The sequence below is a fragment of the Scardinius erythrophthalmus genome (assembly GCF_964197995.2).
Source record: "Scardinius erythrophthalmus genome assembly, chromosome: 21".
NCBI lineage: Eukaryota > Metazoa > Chordata > Actinopteri > Cypriniformes > Leuciscidae > Scardinius > Scardinius erythrophthalmus.
Genome location: NC_138241.1, coordinates 35,346,401 through 35,374,326, shown reverse-complemented (window position 1 = coordinate 35,374,326; position 27,926 = coordinate 35,346,401). Strand labels below are relative to the sequence as shown.

The window sequence follows — 27,926 nt, the reverse complement described above, 5'->3', positions numbered from 1 at the left end:
ATTTGGGTGGTTTACGTGACTTTTGGGAAGTTCACATGTCTCAGTGTCAGTTCATCAGAGTTAATCAGAAACATGAGTTCTTCATTTTTTGCATCAACTGATCGATCTCTTCAGATCTTTCTCTGAAACGGCAGCGGTCAAATGTTTAGACACAGCGACTTCTTTAGATCAAAAGATTTTTAAGGCTGTGACTTGAGAGAATCATACATTTTTTTTTTTTTTTTCGAAGTTTGTTTGTAGTGTGTTTCTCATGCAATTGTTTTGCTCTGCTCATGTGTTTTAAATCAACATCTGCAGAGATAAATATGAGAGTTCATTCTTTAACCCTTAAAGTCCTCCTGTAGTCAATAATTTGATCACCAAAATTACATATTTAAAAGTTTTTTCCTTGAAAAATATCTTAAAATAGCTTGAATGTAACTCGACACCCTTGCCTCATTTAGTATGTGCGGTTCTATGAATATGCAAATGAGCCCCTCCTCCACTCACTCGCTCAGCTCAGAGCTCCACTCATTGACGATCACACGTTGATCTGATTGGTTACAAGGTAGTTTGTGACGTCAAAAACACCAGCGATTTCAAAGCGTGTTTTTGAGACTGTCTTTGGTTCACTGCAGTTTTAAGGAGGAAATACTCAGCAATGCTGTCGACTTATGAACTTACACATGCTTTGTCTTAAAGTATATTAAAAACAACATTTAGACACATATAACAACATTAAAAGCTGGATTTACACCACAGGGGGACTTTAAATGCATGGATGTTTCACCCATATCCGGATCTTTAGCGACCCGCATCTATATCTGACACAGATGGATCTCTACCTGTCGCGATAATATAAAACTCCCGATATTAGAGTAACAATTACAGAAGGATAAAATAAAGCATATTTTGTTACCTTTTGAAGCTTGGAAGGGTTCAGTTTGAGCAGATGTTTTATACCATCATCACTGTCCTCTTCAGAGCTAATTTGCCAGCGCATTCACCTCAAACATTCTCATTTTCAACATCTTCAAAATCAATATTTTGATCACTGACAGCTTCTTCTCCAGATCCACCTCAATGAACACTAATATTTGATTGTGTTCAGTACTTGCTCTGCAGTAAATCACTGAGCCATTTCAAGTTTTGCTGATGATTCGTCCTATTCTTTTGTTTTCTGCCTGCGGTAACGATGAGTGAAACATCACTTCATCAGTGTGTATCAGACATTGCCACCTTCTGGAATAAAGGTGAATTGCACTTATTCAGTCATCAAAGATTCAATTATTGTTGACCAGGAAAAAATATACTTGCGCTGTTACACACCTATACAAATTTTCATTCTTTTATAATTTTTTTTTCTCATATTTTTTATAATGAATGAATTGAGTAATACTAAGAAGGTTGATGTCTAACTTTAAAAAATGAATGAGGAGGAGGGCAGTGAATGACTTCCCGGGTCACAGGCATTTCTAAATCATGTTTAAGCAATCGTTTGGTTCAACATCCTGTGTTTCTGCTTTTGGAAACTCTAAGCGTCTATCCTCTCCGCCGACGCCCCACTTTCGGCCAGATTGCACATTTTGCTCTGTGGATGGATAGTTAATTGACTCAACCCTTGAATAATTCATCTCTCTCTGGTGAGTCACATTTCTACCGCTGTCTTACTGGCTGTGATGTAATAGATGCACGTTGCAACTGTTGTACGATTACTCATTTTTACCAGTCAACTATCGGTTTAGGAAAGTCCTTGGCTCAATGTTTACATCACACTCTTAAAAAATAGTGTTCTTTTTGGGCATAATTGATGGATCCATGAAGAACTTTTAACGTCCATGGAATCTTTCCATTGCACAAAAGGGTTTTTATAGTTGAATAAAGGTTCTTTAGATTTTTAAAATGTTCCTCACACTAAGAAAACAATGGCATTGCTATGAAACCCCCTTTTTTGGAAGGTCTTTAAGAGTGTATGTACATTTTTTTGTTCAGTTTCAGCAGCATTTGCTGATAACTTGATTAGTTTCCACAGTCCAAATAGGCTCAGGTCATCTCAAATGTCTGCAGGTTTTGAACACAAATTCAAGTTCACTTTATTTTAATGCATAATTCCAAATATGTGACCCTGGATCACAAAACCAGTCACGAGTCGCACGGGTATATTTGTGGCAATAGCCAACAGTACATTGTATGGGTCAAAATTATCGATTTTTCTTTTATGCCAAAACTCATTAGGATATTAAGTAAAGATCATGTTTCATGAAGATATTTTGTAAATTTCCTACAGTAAATACATACATTTTTATAATATACATATTTTTTTGTGAGTGGATGCAGCAATATCGAGAACTTTAAAGGCTATTTTCTCAATATTTAGATTTGTTTGCACCGTCAGATTTTTAATAGTTGTATCTCGGCCAAATATTGTCCTATCCTAACAAACCATACATCAATGGGAAGCTTATTTATTCAGCTTTCAGATGATATATAATTAATAAATAAAATATCTCAATAAATAAATAAAAATACCCATATAACTGGTTCTGGACTCCAGAGTCAAATGTGTTTGACCATTACAAGTTTGCTATTAATGGTAATGTCACACAGCCTCACTTGTGGTCCGAGGAACTGATTGTGGTACAACGACGCCACACTGTTTTACTGTAGTACCTCATACCGCACATCTTCAAGTCACTGAACGTCACCTCACAGGCACATAATCGACAGGCTTCTCCGAGTTGTTCTCACTTCTGCATTTTACCATCCTGGTTCCCAGAGGAATGTGAAACTCAAAATTCTCCTCATGATGCTCATCATAAAAGCAAAGACCAAATTAGATCAGTCACTATTATGACCGGAAAAAACATTGCACAACAGTCATGCTCTGTAAGAACCGGGTCATATGGCACAAATGAACTGGATTTGGAAATATATCAAGCTTGAGAAGTAGATCCACTTCAAAGGGACAATTTCGCCAACTTTGGAGATCACTGAGTGCATATACTTCTTGTTGGTACAAAACTATTTTCATAACTCTGTTTTACTGCAGTGTTGAGGAAAGTTACTTTTAAAAGTCATGTATTATAATATTGTGTTACTACCTGAAAAAAGTAACTTAATACATTACTTTTTGCGTTTCTTTTTTCTCATCTGGACTGTGCTTGTTTGTTTTGTTTTTTAATAACAACAGCAACAGCAAAACAAACCGTTCTGTTTTTGCAAATGTAAAGGCACTTTCACGCCTCAGGCTAAAGGGAAATGCAAATTCACACCTGACTTTGATTAAAAAATTATTTGTATTCTTTAAAACCCCCCTTGTGGTGTAAATCCAGCTTTTAATGTTGTTTATGTGTCTAAATGGTGTTTTTAATGTGCTTTAACACAAACCATGTGTAAGTTCATAAGTCGACACCATTGTTGAGTATTTCCTCCTTTAAACTGCAGTGAACCAAAGACAGTCTCAAAAACACGCTTTGAAATTGCTGGTGTTTCTGACGTCACAAACTACCTTGTAACCAATCAGATCAACGTGTGATCGTCAACCAGTGGATCTCTGAGCTGAGTGAGTGAGTGGAGGCGGGGCTCATTTGCATATTCATAGAACCACACATACTAAATGAGGCAAGGGTGTCGAGTTACATTCAAGATATTTTAAGGCATGAAGAATTTTTTTTTCCAAGGAAAAAACATTTAAATATGTCATTCTGGTGGTCAAAGGATCAGTTTTAAGGGATAAAATCATTGACTACAGGAGGACTTTAACATATTTAATTATTGCAGGTTTCTTAATTATTGTAGTCATTGTCCTGTCCCAATAAAAGGCAAAAATCACCACAAAAAACAATATAAGAAAAAAAAGAAGAAAAAAAAATTATTGAAGGTTTGCATAATATTCTGAGTTTGCATTTCGCAGTTTTTTTTTTTTTTGAGAGAGATGAGTAAATGCTCAAATTTAGTCTAGAACTACAATAAACCATCATGTTCACACAACATCACTGCACTTCTCTCTCACGATTTCTCTCCACATGGCGACAAGAGCTGTCAGTCAAAAAAAAAAAAAAGGGAAAACAAAGTAACTTGCTTTACTTATTTGTAAAAGTAACAGATGTTTTGTTGTAAATTTAAAAGTAATGTGCTACTTTACTAGTTACTTGAAAAGTAATCTCAAAAACTCAAATTACTTGTAATGCGTTACTGTATTACTGTACATGCAAACTTGGGGTTCAGTAGAAATTGTATTTTGCACACATGCAGCTTTAACTAGAAATGTGTTGATCTTATCCTCAACATCAGTTCTGTCCTATTTCATGTACGAAACACCACTAGCAAAAAGAAGAACTGCTTTTTGCATTTTTGCTCTTTGACCTCTTTGCAGTAGCAGAAGAAAAATGTCACTTCTGCAAACCCACTGTATGTATTCTGCGACCGACTCGATTTAACTGTACCTAAACTTAACTGTGTGACTTCCGTGCAGCATGTGTGTGTCTGAGCTGTGGAAATGGGGTGATTTACAGGCAAAAGAAAACATGATCAACGGCAGTCTCTCGACCAGTAATTAATTAGTGCTAAAACCTAAAGAATGAGCTGTGAAATAAACAAGTGCATTATAAGAAAAGATGTGCTTTTGCATTCTTCAATGTCTAAATGCAGTATTGAGCATAAATTATGGGCATGTGAAATTACTGTTACAGGTGCTGTTATTGAAAACTAAAACTATTAATATAATCGGTTTTGTTAATTGGAATAAAGCTGAAATGAAATAAAATTAGAAAAAAAATTACTGAAAAAAAAGTAGGGCTGTGAAAAGATTAATCACATCCAAAATAAAAGTTTGTTTACATAATATATGTGTGTAATGTGTATAATTATTTTGTATATATAAATACGTACACTTGCATGTATGTATTTAAGAAAAATGTGTTATTTATATATAAAATATTTATATTTATATATAATATAAATTCTATATAAATATTTACAGTATATACATGCAAATATGTATTAAATAAATACATGCGTGTGTGTGTGTATATATATATATATATATATATATATATATATATATATATATGAGAGGCCGTACAAGCCAAAATCCATTCTTCTACTCACACACACATACATTCTCCTTTCACATACATACATTTCTACTCTCACACACACATACATTCTCCTTTTACATACATACATTTCTACTCTCACACACACATACATTCTCCTTTCACATACATACATTTCTACTCTCTCACACACATACATTCTCCTTTCACATACATACATTTTACTCTTATGCAAATGTATTCAAAGTGTGCATTTATTATAATACATAAATAAATAATAAATGTATGTAAGAAGAAAATGTATGTCTGAAAAAAAATGTGTGTATGTAAGAGAATAATGTATGTATGTGTGAGAGAAAGTATAGTGGAAACGGAAGGCGTATAGTGGAAACGGAAGGCAGGTCTGGCGAGCCGCGAGCCGCGGTTTGAAAATACAAGGTCAAGCCAGCCGCCAAAAAATGGATGTGCGCCAATTAAGCCGCCTTTCCACAGCACACGACAAACGATAGGACCGGAAGAAGTCATTCGTTTCCAATGGAGAGTCGTACGGGAGCTGCGTGGAGTTCCGATCATATGCGAAAGTCTTGTGCAGTGGAAAGGCGGCTTTACTATGATTACGGTAAATTCAGGAACTGCAGCAAGAGAACTTTTTTTTCATCCGACTACGTTAGCTACTCAGGCGGATGTCCGCGGCCGCACTGTCGGATGTCATGCGGGAGATCGCGACTAGACAATGTTTAAAAGAGATTTATTTTCAGTGCACTCAATGTTTTTGTAAAGAGAGTTTACAGTTATAAAGTTAAATAGCTACGTTAAGTGCTTGTATAGAGTTGGTGTATGTTAATTGGGCCTCCCTGAAATGTTAATGTCAGTATTGTTTTATTTGGTGGAATAGGCTACATGTTTCATTTTCTGTGACCATACAGTTCAGATAAATGTGTAATGTGAGTTTACTGAAAGAGCGTTTCACTTTTTGACAAGAAGTCACACTACCAGCTTTTTCAATGCTGTGAAACAAAACGAATTTATTGTTGTCTTTGTTGAATTTGCAGATTGTACATTGTGTGACAGAAATAAAAAGTATATGTGCCACCAGAAAAACAGCCTCTTCTGTGTGTGCAACAGGACATAACTGTTCTTAGACCTGATTCTTTGTCTGGATTCATAAGCAGTCCGCACTACAAAAACATCCATATAATGACTCCAGTGTATACTGCTGCTCTATTTCTTGAATCCTCAACAAATCTTGAGACTGACAGAAATCCACATAGGGTTTGAATGTGAGCACAGAGATCTCAATGCAGCCTATCATGCACAAAATAATCTGTTTCTCTTTGCATTTGGTCAATACATTGGTCAGCACATTATTAAAAAAATGTCTGATTTCATGTTCATTGCTACTTACTCCAAAAAGTAAAAACTGTAACTGAAAAGAAAACAGGATTACTTTGAATAGCATTAGCATCATTGTAAAGTTGTGATGAAGAGCTGAGAAAGTCTTGCATATGTATTTCTGGGTATGAGAGTGTATATGTATATATGAAAGGAAAATGTATGTGTGTGTGAGCAGAAATGTATGTGTGTGTGAGAGAGTAGAAATGTATGTATGTGAAAGGAGAATGTATGTGTGTGTGTGCGTATAGAAATGTATGTATGTGAAAGGAGAATGTATGTGTGTGTGCGTATAGAAATGTATGTATGTGAAAGGAGGATGTATGTGTGTGTGCGTATAGAAATGTATGTATGTGAAAGGAGAATGTATGTGTGTGAGAGTAGAAATGTATGTATGTGAAAGGAGAATGTATGTGTGTGTGCGTATAGAAATGTATGTATGTGAAAGGAGGATGTATGTGTGTGAGAGTAGAAATGTATGTATGTGAAAGGAGAATGTATGTGTGTGTGCGTATAGAAATGTATGTATGTGAAAGGAGAATGTATGTGTGTGTGAGCAGAAATGTATGTGTGTGTGCGTATAGAAATGTATGTATGTGAAAGGAGAATGTATGTGTGTGTGCGTATAGAAATGTATGTATGTGAAAGGAGAATGTATGTGTGTGAGAGTAGAAGAATGGATTTTGGCTTGTACGGCCCCTCATATATATATATATATATACACACAAAATAATTATACACAGTACACACATATTATGTAAACACAAACTTTTATTTTGGATGCAATTAATCGCAATTTAATCTTTTCACAACCCCAAAAAAAAGATTAAGTGGAGTGGGATTATTAAAATGACTAAAAATAAAGATATGTAATACTAAAAAGCTGATCAAAATATTAAATATGAAAGCACATGACAAAATTACTTAAAATGAAAATATAAAAATAAAAGCTAATTCAGAGTATTAATAAATATACTATAGTAGGATATAAATAATATTAAGATAACACTGGCTACAGGATAGCCTGATAGTCCTTCAGTTGTAATTGAGTTATGGGGCGAAAAATAAAATGTAGGCATCCTTTATAAAGTTGAATTGCCCAAATTCACTGTTAGAATGCGTTCGAGTTTGTTTGATTTAACCCGTTTTAATTTGTTTTAAATATCACTTGCATTTGTTGTGGTGGGATTATCATCTGTACAGTGATTAAAACCATGTTTTATGTTGCAGTTCCAGCAAACTAGTTTTACTAGTGCCCGATTTTTATTTTTTTTGCAAACCTCACAGAAGCTAATGAGATTCATTGACGTGCTTTAATTCAAAATACAACTTTACTGGCAATATGTATATAGTGCATGTGTTAATTCAATTTGATTATTCATAATGAATCTTTGTGCTTCGATGCTTGAGAATCCAATGTAACCTAATGTGTCTGTGAGTCTAATGCGTTTACATTAATATCATCAATCCCTCTGCTGTTTTATTCATGTTTTCTGGAGTTCACTAGTGTGACTCTGACACGAAACACAACCCGTTCCTGTAAAAGGCTGTTTTTTCCCAGTGAGTATCCAGTGACACTGTATCAGTGCTTGTATTGAGAAGTCCAGCTCTTGGGTCACAAGGACTTTGGGGAGTTATGACGCGTAGTGACCTCCTGGAAAACACTGACTGTAAATAAGAGTCTGAATCATTGCAGTCACAGGCTATGTTTCGAATATAATAGCATACTATTTCTTTTCATTATATGTGACCCTGGACCACAAAACCAGTCACATGGGTCAATTTTATGAAATTCAGATGTATACATCATCTGAAAGCTGAATAAATAAGCTTTCCATTGATGTATGGTTTGTTAGGATACGACTATTTGGAAATCTGGAATCTGAGGATGCAAAAAAACGAAACATTGAGAAAATCTCCTTTAAAGTTGTGCATTTATGTTGGCGATTGTGCTGCATTCACTCACAAAAATACATGTTTTATATATTTACTGTAGGAAATTTACAAAATATCTTCATGGAACATGATCTTTACTTAATATGCTAATGATTTTTGCCATAAAAGAAATATCTATAATTTTGACCCATACAATGTATTGTTGGCTATTGCCACAGATATATCCGTGCGACTCGAGACTGGTTTTGTGATCCAGAGTCACATATAGTTGGTGTATATATATATATATATATATATATATATATATATATATATATATATATATGACCTACTGTAGGTAAAATGCATTATCGTACAAAGCAATCAACTTGACCTTAGGCCTGTCGCGATAGTCGATAAGTCGATTAATCGCACGATAAAAAAAATGAGCTCGATAATTTTTCCGGCCGCGATAATTCCATTTGCATGCTTGTTTGTTTTCCTCGTCTCTCTCTCTCTACCAAAGAGACTGGATGACCACTCTCGCTCGGTTCTTTATCGTATAGGAGGAGTGAACCCTCTTGTTGTCAGTTGCATGGTCTTTGTATGGGAAAGCGCCGGCGGGAGTGTTTGCGGCTACTGCCGGGAGAGAGAGAAGACGCTAGTTGTGAGTTGCGACAGCGAGCCCTATCACATGAAAATGCGTATCTATACCACGAATGTTATTTCTCGTGCCATTTATACGCCAAAAATAGTTTTTGCATGCATATGATACGCTCTTTATGGCGTGTAATACGCACGCACTCCTCACCCCTAATCCTAACCAAGTATTTTCACTGCGTAGCATACACGCAATAAAGTGCGTCTCCGTCTTCCCGACAGTACACAATCACTTGACAAAGTAACAGGAGGACAAAGTAACAGGAGTAACAGTGCAAAATTGTGCGATATGGCTTGTTGAGGCTTTTTTTTATTTGTTTACAAAGGTCCTAACTGTCAGTTTTGCCTGTTATGGAATGTATCACTATTTAAGCCTAATGTCTAAAGCCTAATGTTTAATATTTTTTGAAGTGCAATTTTGTTTACATCCATTTTATTTATTAACAGACATTTATTTTGTTAACAGACACTAAGAGTCCATTGCTTTCATTGTTTTTGGTTGTTTTGTTCATTTTTTTGGATATTTAAAATGTTTTCCGTTTTCAATGTTTAATATTGTTTAGAAATAAAAGTTTATAGATCGTTGAAAAGGTGTACCTGCATTATTATGCCATTATAATTATATTAAATGAAAATGGTCTCAGAACGGCAATATTATCGTTTATCGCGATAATTTCTTGGACAATTTATCGTCCAGCAAAATTTGTTATCGGGACAGGCCTACTTGACCTTTCATTTTCAGTGTGACAGAAATTGAGTTTTGCCTTATTCAATCAGAATGCCAAATAAATAAATATATATATATATATATATATATATATATATATATATATATATATATAATTACCGTACCCCAAAAACAACAGTTTTTACAACAAATTTGATCACTGCAATGTCAAGCCAGCTTTATTTCTATAGCGTTTTATACAATACAGAATGTCTCAAAGCAGCTTTACAGTGATAAACAGGAAAACAATGATTCAATGATGCAAATAATTCAATTCAGCTGTAAAGCAGCAAATGGCAAACATGTATTATTCAGCTGAAATCAGTTCAGTCTTGATTCAGTTCGGTTCAATAACTTTGTGAAGTTCATCAATTATGGACTGAGTTCAATTCAGCTCTAAAGCAGCTCAATGTGAATGAAATCTGATGTGGTCATGTGACATCAGGGTAGTATAACACTGTTGTAGATATTTAAGACCTAAGGTTTTGTAAGTATTTTTTGTTTGGAAGGTTTTGAGAGTGCTTGTGAGAGCCAATCAGTGTTGACATCATTTTCCTGCGTCACATGACACTTCCGTCTCAGGTGATTGGTTCAAAGAACCTGTATGTGTAACCATGAGTAAAGATGAAGTGAAAGATCCCTGTGAGCAGAGGAACTTTACCATGATGACCCGTTTGTTCAGTCATACTGAACCTTGATCTGATTCTCTCTAAATCTACACACTAGTTACAGTCACATCCTCCTGAACCTTCCCGTTTCACTGTCCTTCTGTTCATCTTTTGTTTTCCTCTCTGTGTATCATCATCTTTATCTTCTGTTTGTCTCATTCCATCGGTCTCTCTCTCTCCCGTGTCCCGTCTTTCCAGCCTCTCGCTGTCCGTTGAGCCCCTTCATCTGACGTTCAGATAGTGGGACCCGATTCTCTGGTGAGTGTCTGAAGGTCATGACCTCTGCTGCCTTCAATAACCCTGCCTTGAAACCTTTTAGACTACTAACAAGTTGTATGGAGACTGAATTAAAGTGTGTGATATGACTTGATTGAGTTAAAGGGGTCATGAACTGCATTATTTTATTATTTTAAAATGTTTCCTGGGGTGCACTTATAATGTTAGTATGATTTTGACATCAAAAATTGTCATAATTTAGAAGAAATTCCTACCCTGATTTGAAGGGGCGTGTCCTAAGTGTAAACATGCACTGCTGTGATTGGTTGACATCTTTGCATATGGAATTAGCTAGTGTTACATTACATTACATTACAAACTTTTAGTACGTTTTTACTATTAGCGTTCTCAAGGTTTACAAATCGTGAAAAGTGTTGATTATAGCATTATATTCAGATCTATAGAATTATATTTAGATTGTGGCATGAAAGGTTGATGAAGTGATGAGCGTTATAGCCGATCACAGACATGTTGAGTGCATGAATCTCGTCATTGTAACTCGATTTCTGCACACTAACGAATGCTTTCATCATAACTAACAGTGCAAACACAATGTAAATAAGAGATTCGTTGATTCTAACGGGAGTTTTGGTGAGAGTCCAGAACACTCACGCTGGTTAAAATAAGAATAATGACAAGTTATGTTATTTTATTTTATTTTGAACCTGTCATGTTATTGTTTTTTGTTTTTTTGACCCTGTCATGTTATTGTTTATTTTATTTGTTTATTTTTATTTTGACCCTGTCATATTATTGTTTATTTTATTTGTTTATTTTATTTTGACCCTGTCATATTATTGTTTATTTTATTTTTTTATTTTGACCCTGTCATATTATTTTTTTTTATTTTATTTTTTTTGACCCTGTCATATTATTGTTTTTTTTATTTTTTTATTTTGACCCTGTCATGTTATTGTTTTTTTATTTGTTTATTTTTATTTTGACCCTGTCGTATTATTGTTTATTTTATTTTTTTATTTTGACCCTGTCATGTTATTGTTTATTTTATTTGTTTATTTTATTTTGACCCTGTCATGTTATTGTTTATTTTATTTGTTTATTTTATTTTGACCCTGTCATGTTATTGTTTATTTTATTTGTTTATTTTATTTTGACCCTGTCATGTTATTGTTTATTTTATTTGTTTATTTTATTTTGACCCTGTCATGTTATTGTTTATTTTATTTGTTTATTTTATTTGACCCTGTCATGTTATTGTTTATTTTATTTGTTTATGTTATTTTGACCCTGTCATGTTATTGTTTATTTTATTTTATTTGTTTATTTTATTATATTTTGACCCTGTCATGTTATTGTTTATTTTATTTTATTTTGACCCTGTCATGTTATTGTTTTTTTTTTTTTTTTTTTTTTTTTTTACCCTGTCATATTATTGTTATTGTTTTTTTTTTTTTTTTATCCTGTTGTTGTTTATTATTTTATTTTATTTTATTTTACAATGACCCTGTCGTGTTATTGGACAAGTTTGGTGAGCTTCGTCCCTTAAGCTCAGGTAGTGTGTGATTTGGTCATGAAGCTCTTTCAGATGTGGATGATTTAGTGGGGTTGTCTGAGGGGACTGGACACTAAGACTAGGAAGGGATTTGTTTGTAAAGAGCTGTGGAAACTGCTGTAGTCTGCAGGAATCAGCAAAGGAAGGAAACTGAGTCACTGCTATGAACTCAAAACATGATTATACAGAAATTTTAATAGATGATTGATGACAGTATCACCTGAATAATGCAGATAACAGGCAAATGCTGAGAAAAGTGCTATTTTTATGCACATTTTCTTTTGTTTTTGGTATGATAAATGACTTTGATGTGTTCCTGATTTTTGATTTACACAAAAAAAAGAGCAAAGCATGTCATTCTGCCATTTTTGCATATATTTTTGGAAGCCGGTTTTGTCTGTCGAATGGTTTTGTGGAAGCTGTGGATTAGTGAAGGGCCGTAGCAGCTTCTGTGACGTGTGTGTGTGTGTGTGTGTGTGTGGAGTCTGACAGCTGGAGGATCAGTCAAAGCTGCCGTCAAATGGAAATCCTGAGAGGATCAGACATTCCTTGAGTTTTATTGTGCCAGACTCTGATTTTTGATTTTATCATTTAAGTAAATTTGAATTAACAGTCAATACATTTTGCATAACAGTAATGCAAAAAAAAAAAAAAAAAATCTCCATGGTGGTAAAATAGCCTTCAGTTTTTTATTTCTTTATATAATTATGTATTTTATTTCTTAATAATAATAATAATAATAATAATAATAATATAAGAATTATTATTATTATTTAAATGTTCATGTATTAAAATTATTTATTATTATTATTATTATTGTATTTTATATATTTTGGGGTGTTGAAATATGACGCGCTCTTGACATGATATTAATAAAAAAAAAATTTTTGGTTTGAAATATGGTATTAAATCTTGACCGGTTTTGTGAGATTTTTTCTTATTAGTGTTATTTCTATATAAGTATATAATAATAGTTTTATCAAATAATAATAATTATTATTATCTTAATGCATTAATATTATTATTTTTTATTATTTAATTTTTTTTTTTTTGGTTTAAAAAATTATATTAAATCTAGACCGGTTTTGTGAGATTCTTTATTATTTTTTTATTTATTTTTTATTTTAGGTATGTAATGACTTAAATAATAATTATTTCTATTTTGTATAACAATAATGCAAAACAGTCTTAAAAGTATTTATGGTCCTAAAATAATAATAATTATGATTATGATTATTATTATTATTATCCACTTATTTATTTATTTGGGTTGAAATATGACCCTTGACAAGTTCTTGACCGGTTTCTTGAGATTCATCGGTCTGTGATTTGAGACGCTGCCACAGATCATGCAGTTTCTCCAGCGGCTGTGGTGTGTTTCTCTGCGTTCGGCCTCTTACTCACTCGCTCATGTGAGTGGAAGTTGCTCCATGTAATGTGATTATTCTGTGTCTGTTCCAGTAAATGGAGGCTGGCAGGAGAAACAGAGACGTCTTTGGATGTTTTTTGTGCGCTCACTGGTCGAGTGAATGGAGGGGAAGTCTCTATTGATTTAAAACTGTCCAAACACAATGTGTGTGTCTCATTTTCATACGTGTGTGTAGAACACATTTACAAAGGACATATTTAAAACAAGATGTTATTGTTCGTTTGAAATGAGTATTTAATAATGCACTTCTAATGTTCACATTGCAGATTATTTAATGCACTTCTAATGTTCACATTGCAAAGCTCACTTGCATGCCAGACCATTTTGTGGCACTTGCTCAATTCAGCACTATTACAATGTTCAAAGTCATATATGTTTGATCAAACTCCTAACCAATAGGATTAAACTAGTCCTGCACTCGTCTTGTGCTACACACATGAATGCTTCCTCAAAACCAAATGCAAACATCTAGTTCATCAGTGCAATCTCCTTCATGACTGAAATGTTTGTTTTCCTCTGATTTCAGGTCAGTCTTCAGTGCTTGGAGTGTTTTCTGTGCACGTTTCACTGTGTGCGACACCTCAGTGACCCGAGAGGAAAAGATGCGCTCAAGTTCTGGTAAGCTTTTTCATGATGATCCGCATCACTGTGTGTTTAAGTGTCTTTTATGGAAGCTTGTTTCCGCCACAGAATAAAACATTTTAAGAGATAATTGCGACTTTTTATCTCACAATTGCGAGTTTACATCTCGCAATTCGGACTTTATTTCTCAGAATTTCGAGATATAAAGTCAGAATTGCGTGAAATAAAGTCGCAATTGCGTGTTATAAAGTCAGAATTGCATGTTATAAAGTCAGAATTGTGAGATAAACTATTCTGAGGTAAAAAAAAAAAAAAAAAGTCCGTCTTTTTTCCCCCTTAGAATTGGACATTATATCTCACAATTCTGAGAAAATATGTCAGAATTCTGACTTTATAACACGCAATTGCGACTTTTATATCTCGCAATTCTGACTTTATAACACGCAATTGCGACTTTATTTCACGCAATTCTGAGAAATAAAGTCAGGATTGCGAGATGTAAACTCGCAATTGTGAGATAAAAAGTCGCAATTATCTTTTTTTTTTTATTATTTTGTGGCGGAAACAAGCTTCCATAGTCTTTTCAGAGTTGCCTGCGTTTAAAGCAATGGTTCTCCGAAAGAATAGTGAGAATTCTGTCATTTTGTCATGTGATCATGACCTTTAACGCCTGTTTCACACATACTGCGGATGCTACTATTTTTCACAGTCATCTTTTTACTTTAAGTTATTATTTTTTTTAAGCTACAATATGTAATTTGTTTCGCCGCTAGGGGTCGCTAACCTCAAAGGCGTATATTGATGACGCATAAGCAATAAGTGGAATTATGGATCTTGTCGTCAAGCTGACGGATCTAATAATGTTTATGGATGAGTGAATACATTGATGTTTTTAACATGACAGGGTGCGAGTGCTAATGAGAGACAGATCTCAGCGCCACACGCGAGTCCCGCGGATATAAAGGAATGAGGACATTTCATTCTACCGAACTAACTTACCCGCTAGTGCTGAATAATACTCACACTGGGCAGTTTATTAGACGAATGAAACTTGTGAGGTAACGCAGCGCTGTTTCACTTGCTCTACACTATCACACTAAACTGCATTTGAGTGTGTTGAATGTTATTCTATTAGTTCGTTTGTTGGCTATATGAGACTAGCAGCGAGCTAGAGCAACATTAGAATAACGTACAGATCATTTTCTAGCATTTCATCATGGTGAACTATATAACATTGATTAGTTTTATGTACATTTGCTCACCTGTCTAATAAAGTACATGCAGTGGCGTCTCTGTCGAGTCGAGATTAGTCGCGGACGCTAGCTCTCGGCATCTCGAAAACGCCACGCTGATATTGATCCTTGTTTTAGTTCTCCTTTTGTCCCAAAGTCTGCTAGCCATGGTCCATAATGTTTGAACAAAACCATAACAGCGTGAGCGCGCCGCTAGGCGAAAACCAGTTGTCCGCGTCTGTCGCCATGGTTACTATGGCAGTTTGAGCGGATTAAAATCGCTTTTTTCTACCGATTTACAAATAGTTGGAAACATTGTAAGTAATCAACTAAGCAAAATATATAACTCTGGCCTAGTGGTTTGTGGATAAAGAAAGAAAACGCTTTCTTTTGCGTAAGAAAGATTTCAAGCAACTTCTTTATATAATATTTAAATGCTTTTGAATTTTCTCGCTAATGTTTTGCGTTTTTCCATCACCATGTCCCTTTTATGGAAGCTTGTTTCCGCCACAGAACAAAACATTTTTAAAGATATTTGCGACTTTTTATTTCACAATTGCGAGTTTACATCTCATAATTCTGACTTTTTCTCAGAATTGCGATATAAAAAGTCAGAATTGCACGATATAAAGTTACAATTGCATGTTATAAAGTCAGAATTGCATCTTTATATCTCGCAATTCTGACTTTATAACATGCAATTGCGACTTTATATCTTGCAATTCTGACATCTTTTCTCAAAATTGTGAGATATAAACTTGCAATTGTGAAATAAAAAGTCAGAATTGTGAGATAAAAAGTCAGAATTGTGAGGAAAAAGTCGCAATTACTTTTTTTTTTTTTCATTCTGTGGCGGAAACAAGCTTCCACACCCTTTAGGGTCTCCGTCCTGCATCTTTTTGAGATATTTTACACACAGATCAGATCACAGTTTTTGATCAGTGTATTTTGTGTCATTTATCTGATTACAGATCCGGCCTCAGTGGGTTTAACCTTGTGTCTAAATAAACTCAGAATAATAGCAACCAGCAACTAGACCTCACGTTAATTAGCATTGTGTTGAGAGAGAAGCTGATCGTTTGAGGCGAGCGATGAAAAGGCGTTCTTTGTCTGGCCGAGTGGCTACATGCCGTGAGCTCAATTAAGTGTGTTTTCTCAGCTCCTAATCTTTATCTCATGATCATGTGCAGTTCCTGGAACTATAGCCGAGACAAAGCTGATGTGAATGCATTAGCCCTCTCTTATTGCGTGCGATTATTGCATATTATTGCCTTCAAACCTTTCAGAGCCTTTATCTTAGTTGAGCGAGATAGAAAGTAATTAATCTGTTAAAGGAATAGTTCACCCAGAAATTAAAAGTAGCTTGATTTATTCACTCTTGTGTTGTTCCAAACTTTCCTTATTTTCCATTCATGAAGGAGAATTTGTCATCTTCTCCACTTTACCTGACGCATATTGTCAAAGTGGAACAGGATTGGAAATACTGGTTAACTGGGACAGCTTATCAAGTTATGAGTTTATTATTAACTTGCATGACAATAATAACGATAATGAAATGGGAGTGCAGTGCCATAGGCTATATACTGTAACTATGTACAGTATATATGGCACTGCACTCCCATTTCATCATTATTATTTATTATAGTGTGTTTACATGTCATAAAATGTATTTCAGAATCAACTTCTTAGATTTTCATATTAGCATATGTTGCAAACAAACAAAAACAATACTTTAGATAAACTATACTGTCTACTATTGGTCCCACTATGACAATATTACCTAAAAAAACCCAATATTGATATTTCTTAATTTTGCTTTTGACTGTGGTTTACACTTTACAATCAGGTTCCATTGGTTAACATTAGTTAAACTACATTAATTAACATCAACTAACAATGAACAATTGCTTCTAAAGCTAATCTTAATGTTAATTTTAACATGCACTGTTAAAACGAAAAGTTGTTAATATTATTTAATGGACTTGAGATAACATGAACTTACAATTAACAGTTGCATTTTTATAAGCTAACAAACTGTAACAAATATATTGCTCTACAGATGTGTTTCCATCTAAAGTTGCGATTTAACTTATGCACAAAATTGGAATTTTGCACAAAACATTTGCGAATAAAGCAGCGTCTCCATCCCATGTTTTCAAGAGAGCAAAATCATCACTTCCTGGTAAATTGGTGCAAAATATCTGTAATGAAAATAGAAGTTTCTGCAATCAGGGAAGAAACTGTGGCTCTCGTTTCCTCCATCATTAGTTACTTAATTAGATAAACGCTGTCATGAGGTTTTTTGTTTGTTTGTTTGTTGCGCATCAATGGATTTATTCTGTAAATGTGAAAATTTTTATGCACATTTTTTAGAATTTAAGTGCATCTTGGCGTTTAAATACAGTTTGTTTGTTTTTCACATAAATTCACATAAAAATAGGTGTATGGAAACATGGCTAGTGTTGGATCATGCATTAACCTGTTACTGACATCTTAATGGGATTGTATCCCAAAGCCATTCCAAAGCTGTATGACTTGCTTTTTTCCTGTTAAACACAAACAAAGATATTTTGTGTGTTTTTTGTTTGTTTTTTGTCCATACACTGTATTTAGACACCAACATTTTTCAAAATATCTTCTATTATTTTCCTTTCTGTGTTGTATGTTCAAAAGCACAGCGGTAAGTAATAGGATTGTTTCTGCATCCGACAAATGGCAGGTTCACCTTCTAAGCTTTACTACGAGATCTAATTAATCCAAGTCACCCCCGGGCTTGACCAGAGGTTTGCTTCCCAGCCTGCCCCTGTGCGGCCATGTGACATCACATGCTTTCATGTGATGCACTGATCAACTCAAAATCTGGAAAGCTTCCATTTGAAATTCCAATTTAATGGAATTTACGGAGCAGGACAGAAAATTCAGTCATTAGTGAAGCATGGAGGCATGCGGACGCAGGCTTGATTCTTGCGGCTCAGTTGAGACGGTTTACCACGAGCATGAGTGGAATATGTGGCTGAAACACTGCGGATGATGGTGGAGGTTTTGAGTCCCACTGAAGGCTGGTTATAGGAGGTACGTCGGCTAGAATACTGTGTGTGTTTCTGGGTACTGTAGATTTAAAGAGGCGTGTCTTTAATGCACCATCGGGGTGTGTGTGTGTGTGTGTGTGGTAGAGCCGCTGTGATGTAAATCATCTTAAAATTGTATTTGTATCCTAAAATTGTTTATTTGTGTATATCATACATATACAGTTGTGGTCAGAATTAATGGCACACCTGGTAAAAATGATAAAAAATGGCTGTAAAAAATAAATCTGCATTGTTTAAGCTTTTGATATTTCATTCAAAAAATTTGCACAAATCTAACCTTTCATTGAAGTAAAAGAATTGAAAGTGCGAGGGAAATCACATTATGAAATAAATGTTTTTCTCCAAAACACGTTGGCCACAATTATTGGCACCCTTTTATTAAATACTTTTTGCAATCTCCTTTTGCCAAGATAACAGCTCTGTTTTCTCCTCTAATGCCGAATGAGTTTGGAGAACACCTGACCAGAGATCAGAGACCATTCCTCCATTCAGAATCTCTCCAGATCCTTCATTCCTCCACACAGAATCTCTCCAGATCCTGCAGATTCCCAGATCCATGTTGGCGCTTCTTCTCTTCAGTTCAGCCCACTCCTCTTCTATAGGGTTCAGGTCTGGGACTGGGATGGTCATGGCAGAAGCTTCATTTTGTGCTCAGACATTGACGCATTTTTGTGTTGATTTTGAGTTTGTTTTGGATCGTTGTCCTGATGAAAGATCCAAACACAGCCCATTATAAAGATTTCTAGCTGAAGCCGTCAGGTTTTGATTTCTTTTACAGACACTTTCTATTTTGTGAAGCTCAATAATCTTTTGATGCACATCAGAGCTATATTCTTTGGTTTTACTCATTGTGATGGATGATTAAGGGAATTTGGCCTTTGTGTTTCCTCATATTTAAACTCCTGTGAAACAAGAAGTCATAGCTAGATAGTTTCATGTTTAGTCACCCTGGTGTGATAAAGGTAAATATTAATGGGAATATACTTCACAGATATTTTACTCGTAAAAAATTCTAGCGGTGTCAATAATTGTGGCCAACGTGTTTTGGAGAAAAACATTTATTTCATAATGTGATTTTTTTTTTTTTTTCAACTTTCAATTCTTTTACTTTTAAGGTAAGATATTTTTATTTTTATTTTTTTAATGAAAGATCAAAAGGATAAACAATGCAGATTTATTTTTTACAGCCATTTTTGATCATATTTACCAGAGGTGCCATTAATTCTGACCACAACTGCATATGTACAGTGTATATAGATGTGTGTGTGTGTATATACAGCGGTGTATATACATACTCTACTATCTATCTATCTATCTGTCTATCTAATACAAGTACAACTGTTTGTCCTTACCGTAAAGTCTCTTTTGAACTTCACTAAACGAATGTGCTTGTGCTACTTAAACCAGCAACAGATAAAGGAGCAAAAGATTATTTCATTCAGACTGTACTTTGCTGTTTGGTGATTGTGACACATCAAACCACGATTACAGCATCAAACCGACGTGTCAGAGGTGAATATATGCAGGTTATAAAGCGTTTCAGTTTCATCTCATCATGCAAGCGCGTGTTATCACTTCAAGAAAATCAAATGGAAAAACAAAAAGCTTGAGAAAATATTTACAGATGATTGTACTATATACCAAATATAGGCTAACGCTGCATGAATCATACTAAATATAGTCTGGAAATTTGAGTCTGAAATTTTGAAATGGAAAATGTGCTGATATAAATATAAAAAAATGTATATTTTCATTGTTCTTATGTGAAATATAATTTTGTGAAAATATCCTTTTTCATTTATTTTATCATTTATTCCTTTGATCTTGGAGTGTAATAAAATAATGAGGTTAAATCAGTGTTTGGGAATGCTTGCGCTTCTTGAGACTGTTTGTTCTACTGACTGTATTTAGGTAACGTGAGACGGCTGAAGCGCGTCCAGCGGTTGATGTGGTGGATGGAATAACTGGTTGATGCGATACAGTACGCTTGGGTCCGTGTCTGATGACAGGATCTGCTGTCCCTGAAGCCTAATCTTGTTGCATAACATCACTGTAGTTCCTGTCAGGCCTCACATAGTCATTCAGGGTTTTTCACGGGTCAAAAATGGTCTGTTATATTGCATTTATACTCTCAAGATTTACTGCACAGATCATTTGATATACAGTATCAGTAGGGCTGCACGATTAATCGAAATGAAACACACGTGATTTGGCAAAGGCTGTTATTATTTTATTTAAAGGATGACATTATTTGTGTCTCACACACACACACACACACACGCCAAATCATCTGAACACCAGAGGCCGTCTCACACACACCAAATCATCTGAACACTAGAGGGCGTCTCACACACACACGCCAAATCATCTAAACACCAGAGGGCGTCTCACACACACACACACACACACACACACACGGCAAATCATCTGAACACCAGAGGGCGTCTCACACACACGCCGAATCATCTGAACACCAGAGGGCGTCTCACACACACACACACGCAAATCATCTGAACACCAGAGGGCGTCTCTCACACACACACACGCAAATCATCTGAACACCAGAGGGCGTCTCTCACACACACACACGCAAATCATCTGAACACCAGAGGGCGTCTCACACACACCAAATCATCTGAACACCAGAGGGCGTCTCACACACACCAAATCATCTGAACACCAGAGGGCGTCTCACACACACCAAATTATCTGAACACCAGAGGGCGTCTCACACACACACACACACACACACACACACACACGGCAAATCATCTGAACACCAGAGGGCGTCTCACACACACAAATCATCTGAACACCAGAGGGCGTCTCTCACACACACACGCAAATCATCTGAACACCAGAGGGCATCTCACACACACACGCAAATCATCTGAACACCAGAGGGCGTCTCACACACACACACACACACACGCAAATCATATGAACACCAGAGGGCGTCTCACACACACACGCAAATCCTCTGAACACCAGAGGGCGTCTCACACACACACGCAAATCATCTGAACACCAGAGGGCGTCACACACACACCAAATCATCTGAACACCAGAGGGCGTCACACACACACCAAATCATCTGAACACCAGAGGGCGTCTCACACAAGCGGGAAGGAAGTCGACCGGAAGTTGAAGTCGGCCGGGTGGCGCCATCTTGAGCGGAACTTCACTTGCGTTAGCAATCCCATTGACTTCCATTCATTTTGGCGTCACTTTGACAGCGAATAACTTTACATCTGAGGCGTTTGAAGACTCCATTTGTCCATTTTTTATTTCTAAAGAAACACGACAATGTATAAAATGCTCCCTTACCTTGTAGCTTATGTTATGGCCCCGTAGAAGCAGTTTTTGTAAAAGTAGGCTAACGATGGCGTCATAACCACGCGACTCTCTGTCGCACACTAGAGAGATTACCGTATGGACGGGAGGAGAAGCTCGCGGGCAATCGGGGAGACGTGGAGGCAAAATGACAATATAATTAATCGGAATACCTAGCAAAAGTTGTTCCTGCTCCAAGCTCATGGACAGCTCCTAATCACACTCTCCGTCTCTGCAAGATTCGGAAGGGAATGATTCAGATTTCTCTTGGCACAGCTACTAGAAGACAGACGGGTTGCTCACGTGGTCCGTGTAACGCTTTGCTCGGTTTGAGTCTGCGCGTCAGGAAAGGAAGTGCTAAGAAATCGCTGAAAACGGGCTTCACTTGTCTCAATTGAGTTCCAATGGGGTCGCTGTGTCCATTTCTTTTACTGTCTATGGTCTCACACACACACACTCAAATCATATGAACACCAGAGGGCGTCTCACACACACACGCAAATCCTCTGAACACCAGAGGGCGTCTCACACACACACGCAAATCATCTGAACACCAGAGGGCGTCTCACACACACCAAATCATCTGAACACCAGAGGGCGTCTCACACACACACACACGCAAATCATATGAACACCAGAGGGCGTTACACACACACACACCAAATCATCTGAACACCAGAGGGCGTCTCACACACACACACCAAATATGCCCCCTCTGCAGAAGTACAATAACACACATAATTCCAGGAAATCCCCATCGCTGAAGCTGAATAAACAGATTGAAATGCTTTGATTGATTTATTAAATGTTGTCTTTGTTGAACAGAGGTTCATAAATGCTTCATGTTTGGAAAGATGATTGACGAGTGTTGCTTTCTCAAATGCACGTTATAAGCGACTCAAACTCACAGTGCTTCAGATGGAGCAGCGTTTACTAATGATCACAGAGCCGTACGTCACTGACAAGCTGCACATAACAAATAATCACAGCCTTTGCGATTTCAAAATAACAATTAATCGTGCAGCCCTAAGTATCAGATACAGTATTTAGTTCCTTCCATTGCTATCACTGTCAGTCGGATTTAAGTCTATATTTAAATACACTTTGTCAATCCAGAAACGTTGCAATGTATAGTTAGCAGCGTGAAAAATATCTATATCATATAGAGAAAGCGAGTAAAGATCGCTGGCATTATAATCACTGATTCTGTCAATTACTTCAACTCCCATTATAATCAGTGAAGCTGTCGACGCTGTGCAATGAATCTCTTACTGACATTGTTTATGAGCGATACTGGGACCAGCCACCGTGGGGGCGATCGAGACTCAGGGTTTATGAGCTATACTGGGACCAGCCACCGTGGGGCGATCGAGACTCAGGGTTTATGAGCTATACTGGGACCAGCCACCGTGGGGGCGATCGAGACTCAGGGTTTATGAGCGATACTGGGACCAGCCACCGTGGGGGCGATCGAGACTCAGGGTTTATGAGCGATACTGGGACCAGCCACCGGGGGGCGATCGAAACTCAGGGTGTATGAGCTATACTGGGACCAGCCACCGGGGGGCGATCGAGACTCAGGGTGTATGAGCTATACTGGGACCAGTCACCGTGGGGCGATCGAGACTCAGGGTGTATGAGCTATACTGGGACCAGTCACCGTGGGGCGATCGAGACTCAGGGTGTATGAGCTATACTGGGACCAGCCACCGTGGGGGCGATCGAGACTCAGGGTTTATGAGCTATACTGGGACCAGCCACCGTGGGGCGATCGAGACTCAGGGTTTATGAGCTATACTGGGACCAGCCACCGTGGGGGCGATCGAGACTCAGGGTTTATGAGCGATACTGGGACCAGCCACCGTGGGGGCGATCGAGACTCAGGGTTTATGAGCGATACTGGGACCAGCCACCGGGGGGCGATCGAAACTCAGGGTGTATGAGCTATACTGGGACCAGCCACCGGGGGGCGATCGAGACTCAGGGTGTATGAGCTATACTGGGACCAGTCACCGTGGGGCGATCGAGACTCAGGGTGTATGAGCTATACTGGGACCAGTCACCGTGGGGCGATCGAGACTCAGGGTGTATGAGCTATACTGGGACCAGCCACCGTGGGGGCGATCGAGACTCAGGGTTTATGAGCGATACTGGGACCAGCCACCGTGGGGGCGATCGAGACTCAGGGTTTATGAGCGATACTGGGACCAGCCACCGGGGGGCGATCGAAACTCAGGGTGTATGAGCTATACTGGGACCAGCCACCGTGGGGCGATCGAGACTCAGGGTGTATGAGCTATACTGGGACCAGCCACCGTGGGGCGATCGAGACTCAGGGTGTATGAGCTATACTGGGACCAGCCACCGTGGGGGCGATCGAGACTCAGGGTTTATGAGCGATACTGGGACCAGCCACCGTGGGGGCGATCGAGACTCAGGGTTTATGAGCGATACTGGGACCAGCCACCGGGGGGCGATCGAAACTCAGGGTGTATGAGCTATACTGGGACCAGCCACCGGGGGGCGATCGAGACTCAGGGTGTATGAGCTATACTGGGACCAGTCACCGTGGGGCGATCGAGACTCAGGGTGTATGAGCTATACTGGGACCAGTCACCGTGGGGCGATCGAGACTCAGGGTTTATGAGCTATACTGGGACCAGCCACCGGGGGGTGATCGAGACTCAGGGTTTATGAGCTATACTGGGACCAGCCACCGTGGGGCGATCAAGACTCAGGGTTTATGAGCTATACTGGGACCAGTCACCGTGGGGCGATCGAGACTCAGGGTTTATGAGCTATACTGGGACCATCCACCGTGGGGCGATCGAGACTCAGGCTTTATGAGCTATACTGGGACCATCCACCGTGGGGCGATCGAGACTCAGGGTTTATGACCTATAAACCCTGAGTCTCGATTAGTGCATATCATTTATTACATAACTCATTTATTACATCATTTATTGGCACGCTTAGTGCATATCATTTATTACATTTCATTGATACATTTTTGAATGGTTAACTGCATTATTCAAATGATTGAGCAAAACCTCCTACATAGTCAGCATCTTAAACTGCACTCCTGTTGACAGACTGCAAAATTACGTGTAAATATAAAACACGTACCTAAAATGACTTTATGGAACATGAAACCATCTGAGCAGTTTCACTTGTTTTATTTATTGAGCAGTTTCACTTGTTTAATTTCTTGTTAATTTAGACAAAAAGAGAACTTTGTAATGTATCTGAAACTAAAGCCCTGAGATTGTTTGAGCGCCCTAGCAGGTGATTCACATGCATTCACGCTCTCGTCTTCTTTCCTCCATTAGCTCGGACATGAGTGGGGCCAGTAACACACTGGCTCGGGAGTTCCTGACGGATGTGCACCAGTTGTGTAGCGCCGTGGCCCAGCGGGCCGAGGACGAGGAGGAGAGTCACATGGTGGCTCTGGGAGAATATCTGGTGCGCGGACGCGGATTCCTGCTCCTCAGCACCTTGGACTCCGTCATTGACCAGGTCGGTTAGATAAACTTCATTTTAATATACAGTAGTCAATTTAAAATGGCTGTTTTCTATGTGAATATATTGTATGATGTAATTTATTCCTGTGTTCAAAAGCTGAATTTTCAGCATCATTACTCCAGTCTTCAGTGTCACATGATCCTTCAGAAATCTGATTTATCTAATACGCTGATTTGCTGCTCAGTTATTATTGATGATCAGCTATTAATAATGGTTCAAAAGAGAACCGCATTTATTTGAAATAGAATCTTTTGTAACTTTATAAATGTTTTATTGTAATTTTTGATCGATTTAATGCATCCTTGCTGAATAAAAGTATTCATTTCTATTTTTTAAAAAAGGACTGTCTTACACTACCATTTAAAAGTTTGGGGTATAACAGTTTTCAAACGAATATTAACTGTTTTCAACTTTGATAATAATTATAAATGTTTCTTGAGCTTCAAATCATCATATTAGAGTGATTTCTGAAGGATCATGTGACACTGAAGACTGGAGTAATGATGCTGAAAATTCAGCTTTGATCACAGGAATAAATTACACTTTACTAGATATTCACATAGAAAACAGCTATTTTAAATAGTAAAACCATGTCAAAAATATGCCATCAAATAAATGCAGAAGATACTGCTTTCAAAAACATTTAAAAAAAAATCTTATTCCAAACTTTTGACCACCAGTGTTTGAGATTGTATTATTTACACATGTGATAGACAGAGAAGCAAGAAGCAAAAGTAATACAAGGCAGAATAAGTCCCTTTTTATTTTCTTGTTACACTAAAAACCAAGAACAAGTCATTGAAATGTACGTATTATTATAAGGAGTTCCGTTATTGAGGGAATTAATTCCTTTTCAATTGCTGACGTTGTTCTGAAATAGCATGGCGATATGCGCCACAGACATAACAGAGCTTGACATTAGACTATTGTGTTCATTCATGCTGTATTATTTTTTTTTTCATCTATTTTATGGCCTGCTTGCAGGCTTAATGAATGAGCCCTGGGAATGTATTCTTGCTGTTTCTTTCTTGGTCTTTACTTTCAGACATGAGGAAATCTACTGGAAAATCATTGCTTTAGAGCAGTGAAGCCCTAAGTGCCGACATCCATCTCTCTGTAGCCACACTGCCAGCGAACGGCACATTCTGACTGCAAAACTAGAAGACTTTTTTTAAGCAATGTTGTGTTTACATGCATGAAATGCAGACAGCTTAGTTCATTGTAATGGGCAGTGTTGCTTTATATTACAGTGTAGATCATGGTTATTATGGTTAACTAAAACCATAAAAAACATTTTCATTGAAATAAAATAAACTTTAACTGAAATAAAATATTAAAAAACCTTAACATATTTCAGCTAGTTGCCAATGCAACATTTCTAATTTTCATTTAGTTCAACTTGATGGTCATAAATAACTACAATTAAAACTGAAATAAATATGATAAAAGACTATATAGACATAATAAAAAAACTAATGACAAAGTCTCATCAAAACTTAACTTAAAATTGAAATGGAAAAAAAAAATGTATAAAACTCTCTATATGTGTGTGTGTGTGTGTATATATACATATATACATACATAACTAAAACTATAATAGCATTGAAATTATACTAAAATAACACTGACATTTCTTAACATAAATATCCCACTTATTAATTACCACAGGAAATAATTTCCACTCGGGTTACAATAAATGCAAAAATGCATTTACAATACAGGCAAACAGAGCTAGTTTTCTAGAGAAACGTGAAGCTTGTATTTTTGCTGAAGCACTTGACATTTAAATTGTCTTTTCAAATGTTTTAAACTGATGCATGAGTCAAAATTAGTTTCTGTTAATCAGAATTTTTGGCATTAGGTCGAAGAAAATGACCTGTGTATTTGATCCCATGTTTTTCCTCTCCTTCATTCTCTCTCTTTGAAGTGAGAGTTCTAATGAATCGTGTCTGGAGTGGTTCTCACTCACAAGACACGAGCCTTTTCTCTGAACTCGGCACTGATTAGCTATCACTCAACACAACATCAATCGCCTGTGTGTTTGCGTAGTAGTGGCTCGAAATGCCTCCTCAGCCACTTTGCTAATTACCTCATGAGTTTGCTGCCAGATGCATGTTTACCTGGGGTCACACAGCCGTCCTTGTATTTGCTTTTAATTCACACGTGTCAGAGTGCTTTCTCTTCTCCTTGTGAGGAATGCTTTCTTTCTGAGGGCGGAGCCAGTATTTAGAGACCTCATGTCCAACGAACCTGTGTTTTCCTGAAGCCATTGGAAGGAAAACCTTCAGATACAGTTTTTATTGTCTGTAATTGTCCATCTTTTGAAACTAGCTTGCTAAGAGAGGCATGGTACTATGAAGCAGAAGTGAGAAAAGTAATCCGCTTCTAGGTGGCCGTCAACACTAGGAGACTGTTTTTGATTGGATTTGCAGAGTGAAGAATCCAGAATTAACCTCTCAAACCTTTTACTCAGGAGTTGACCTGTCGGGAAGAGCTGCTTACACTCTTGTTGTCTCTGCTACCTCTGGTCTGGAAGATTCCCGTTCAGGAGGAGAAAGCCCCAGGTGAGACTCACTATAATGCATCCTTTTA

General features: G+C 37.2%; 1 protein-coding gene across 4 annotated transcripts in view; it reads left to right on the top strand.

The window, feature by feature from the left end:
• Positions 1 to 27,926, top strand: part of lyst (lysosomal trafficking regulator) — a 135,456-nt gene that overhangs the window by 8,869 nt on the left and 98,661 nt on the right. For 2 of the 4 annotated variants that reach the window (XM_081351932.1, XM_081351931.1), the window contains exons 3-5: positions 14,103 to 14,194; positions 25,142 to 25,328; positions 27,808 to 27,898. In XM_081351932.1, coding sequence (XP_081208058.1) covers positions 14,103 to 14,194; positions 25,142 to 25,328; positions 27,808 to 27,898 — 370 coding nt within the window. Of the gene's footprint in view, positions 1 to 10,556; positions 10,617 to 14,102; positions 14,195 to 18,332; positions 18,463 to 25,141; positions 25,329 to 27,807; positions 27,899 to 27,926 lie in introns of those variants that run through there. The other 2 variants (XM_081351933.1, XM_081351934.1) reach the window with 2 other exon arrangements.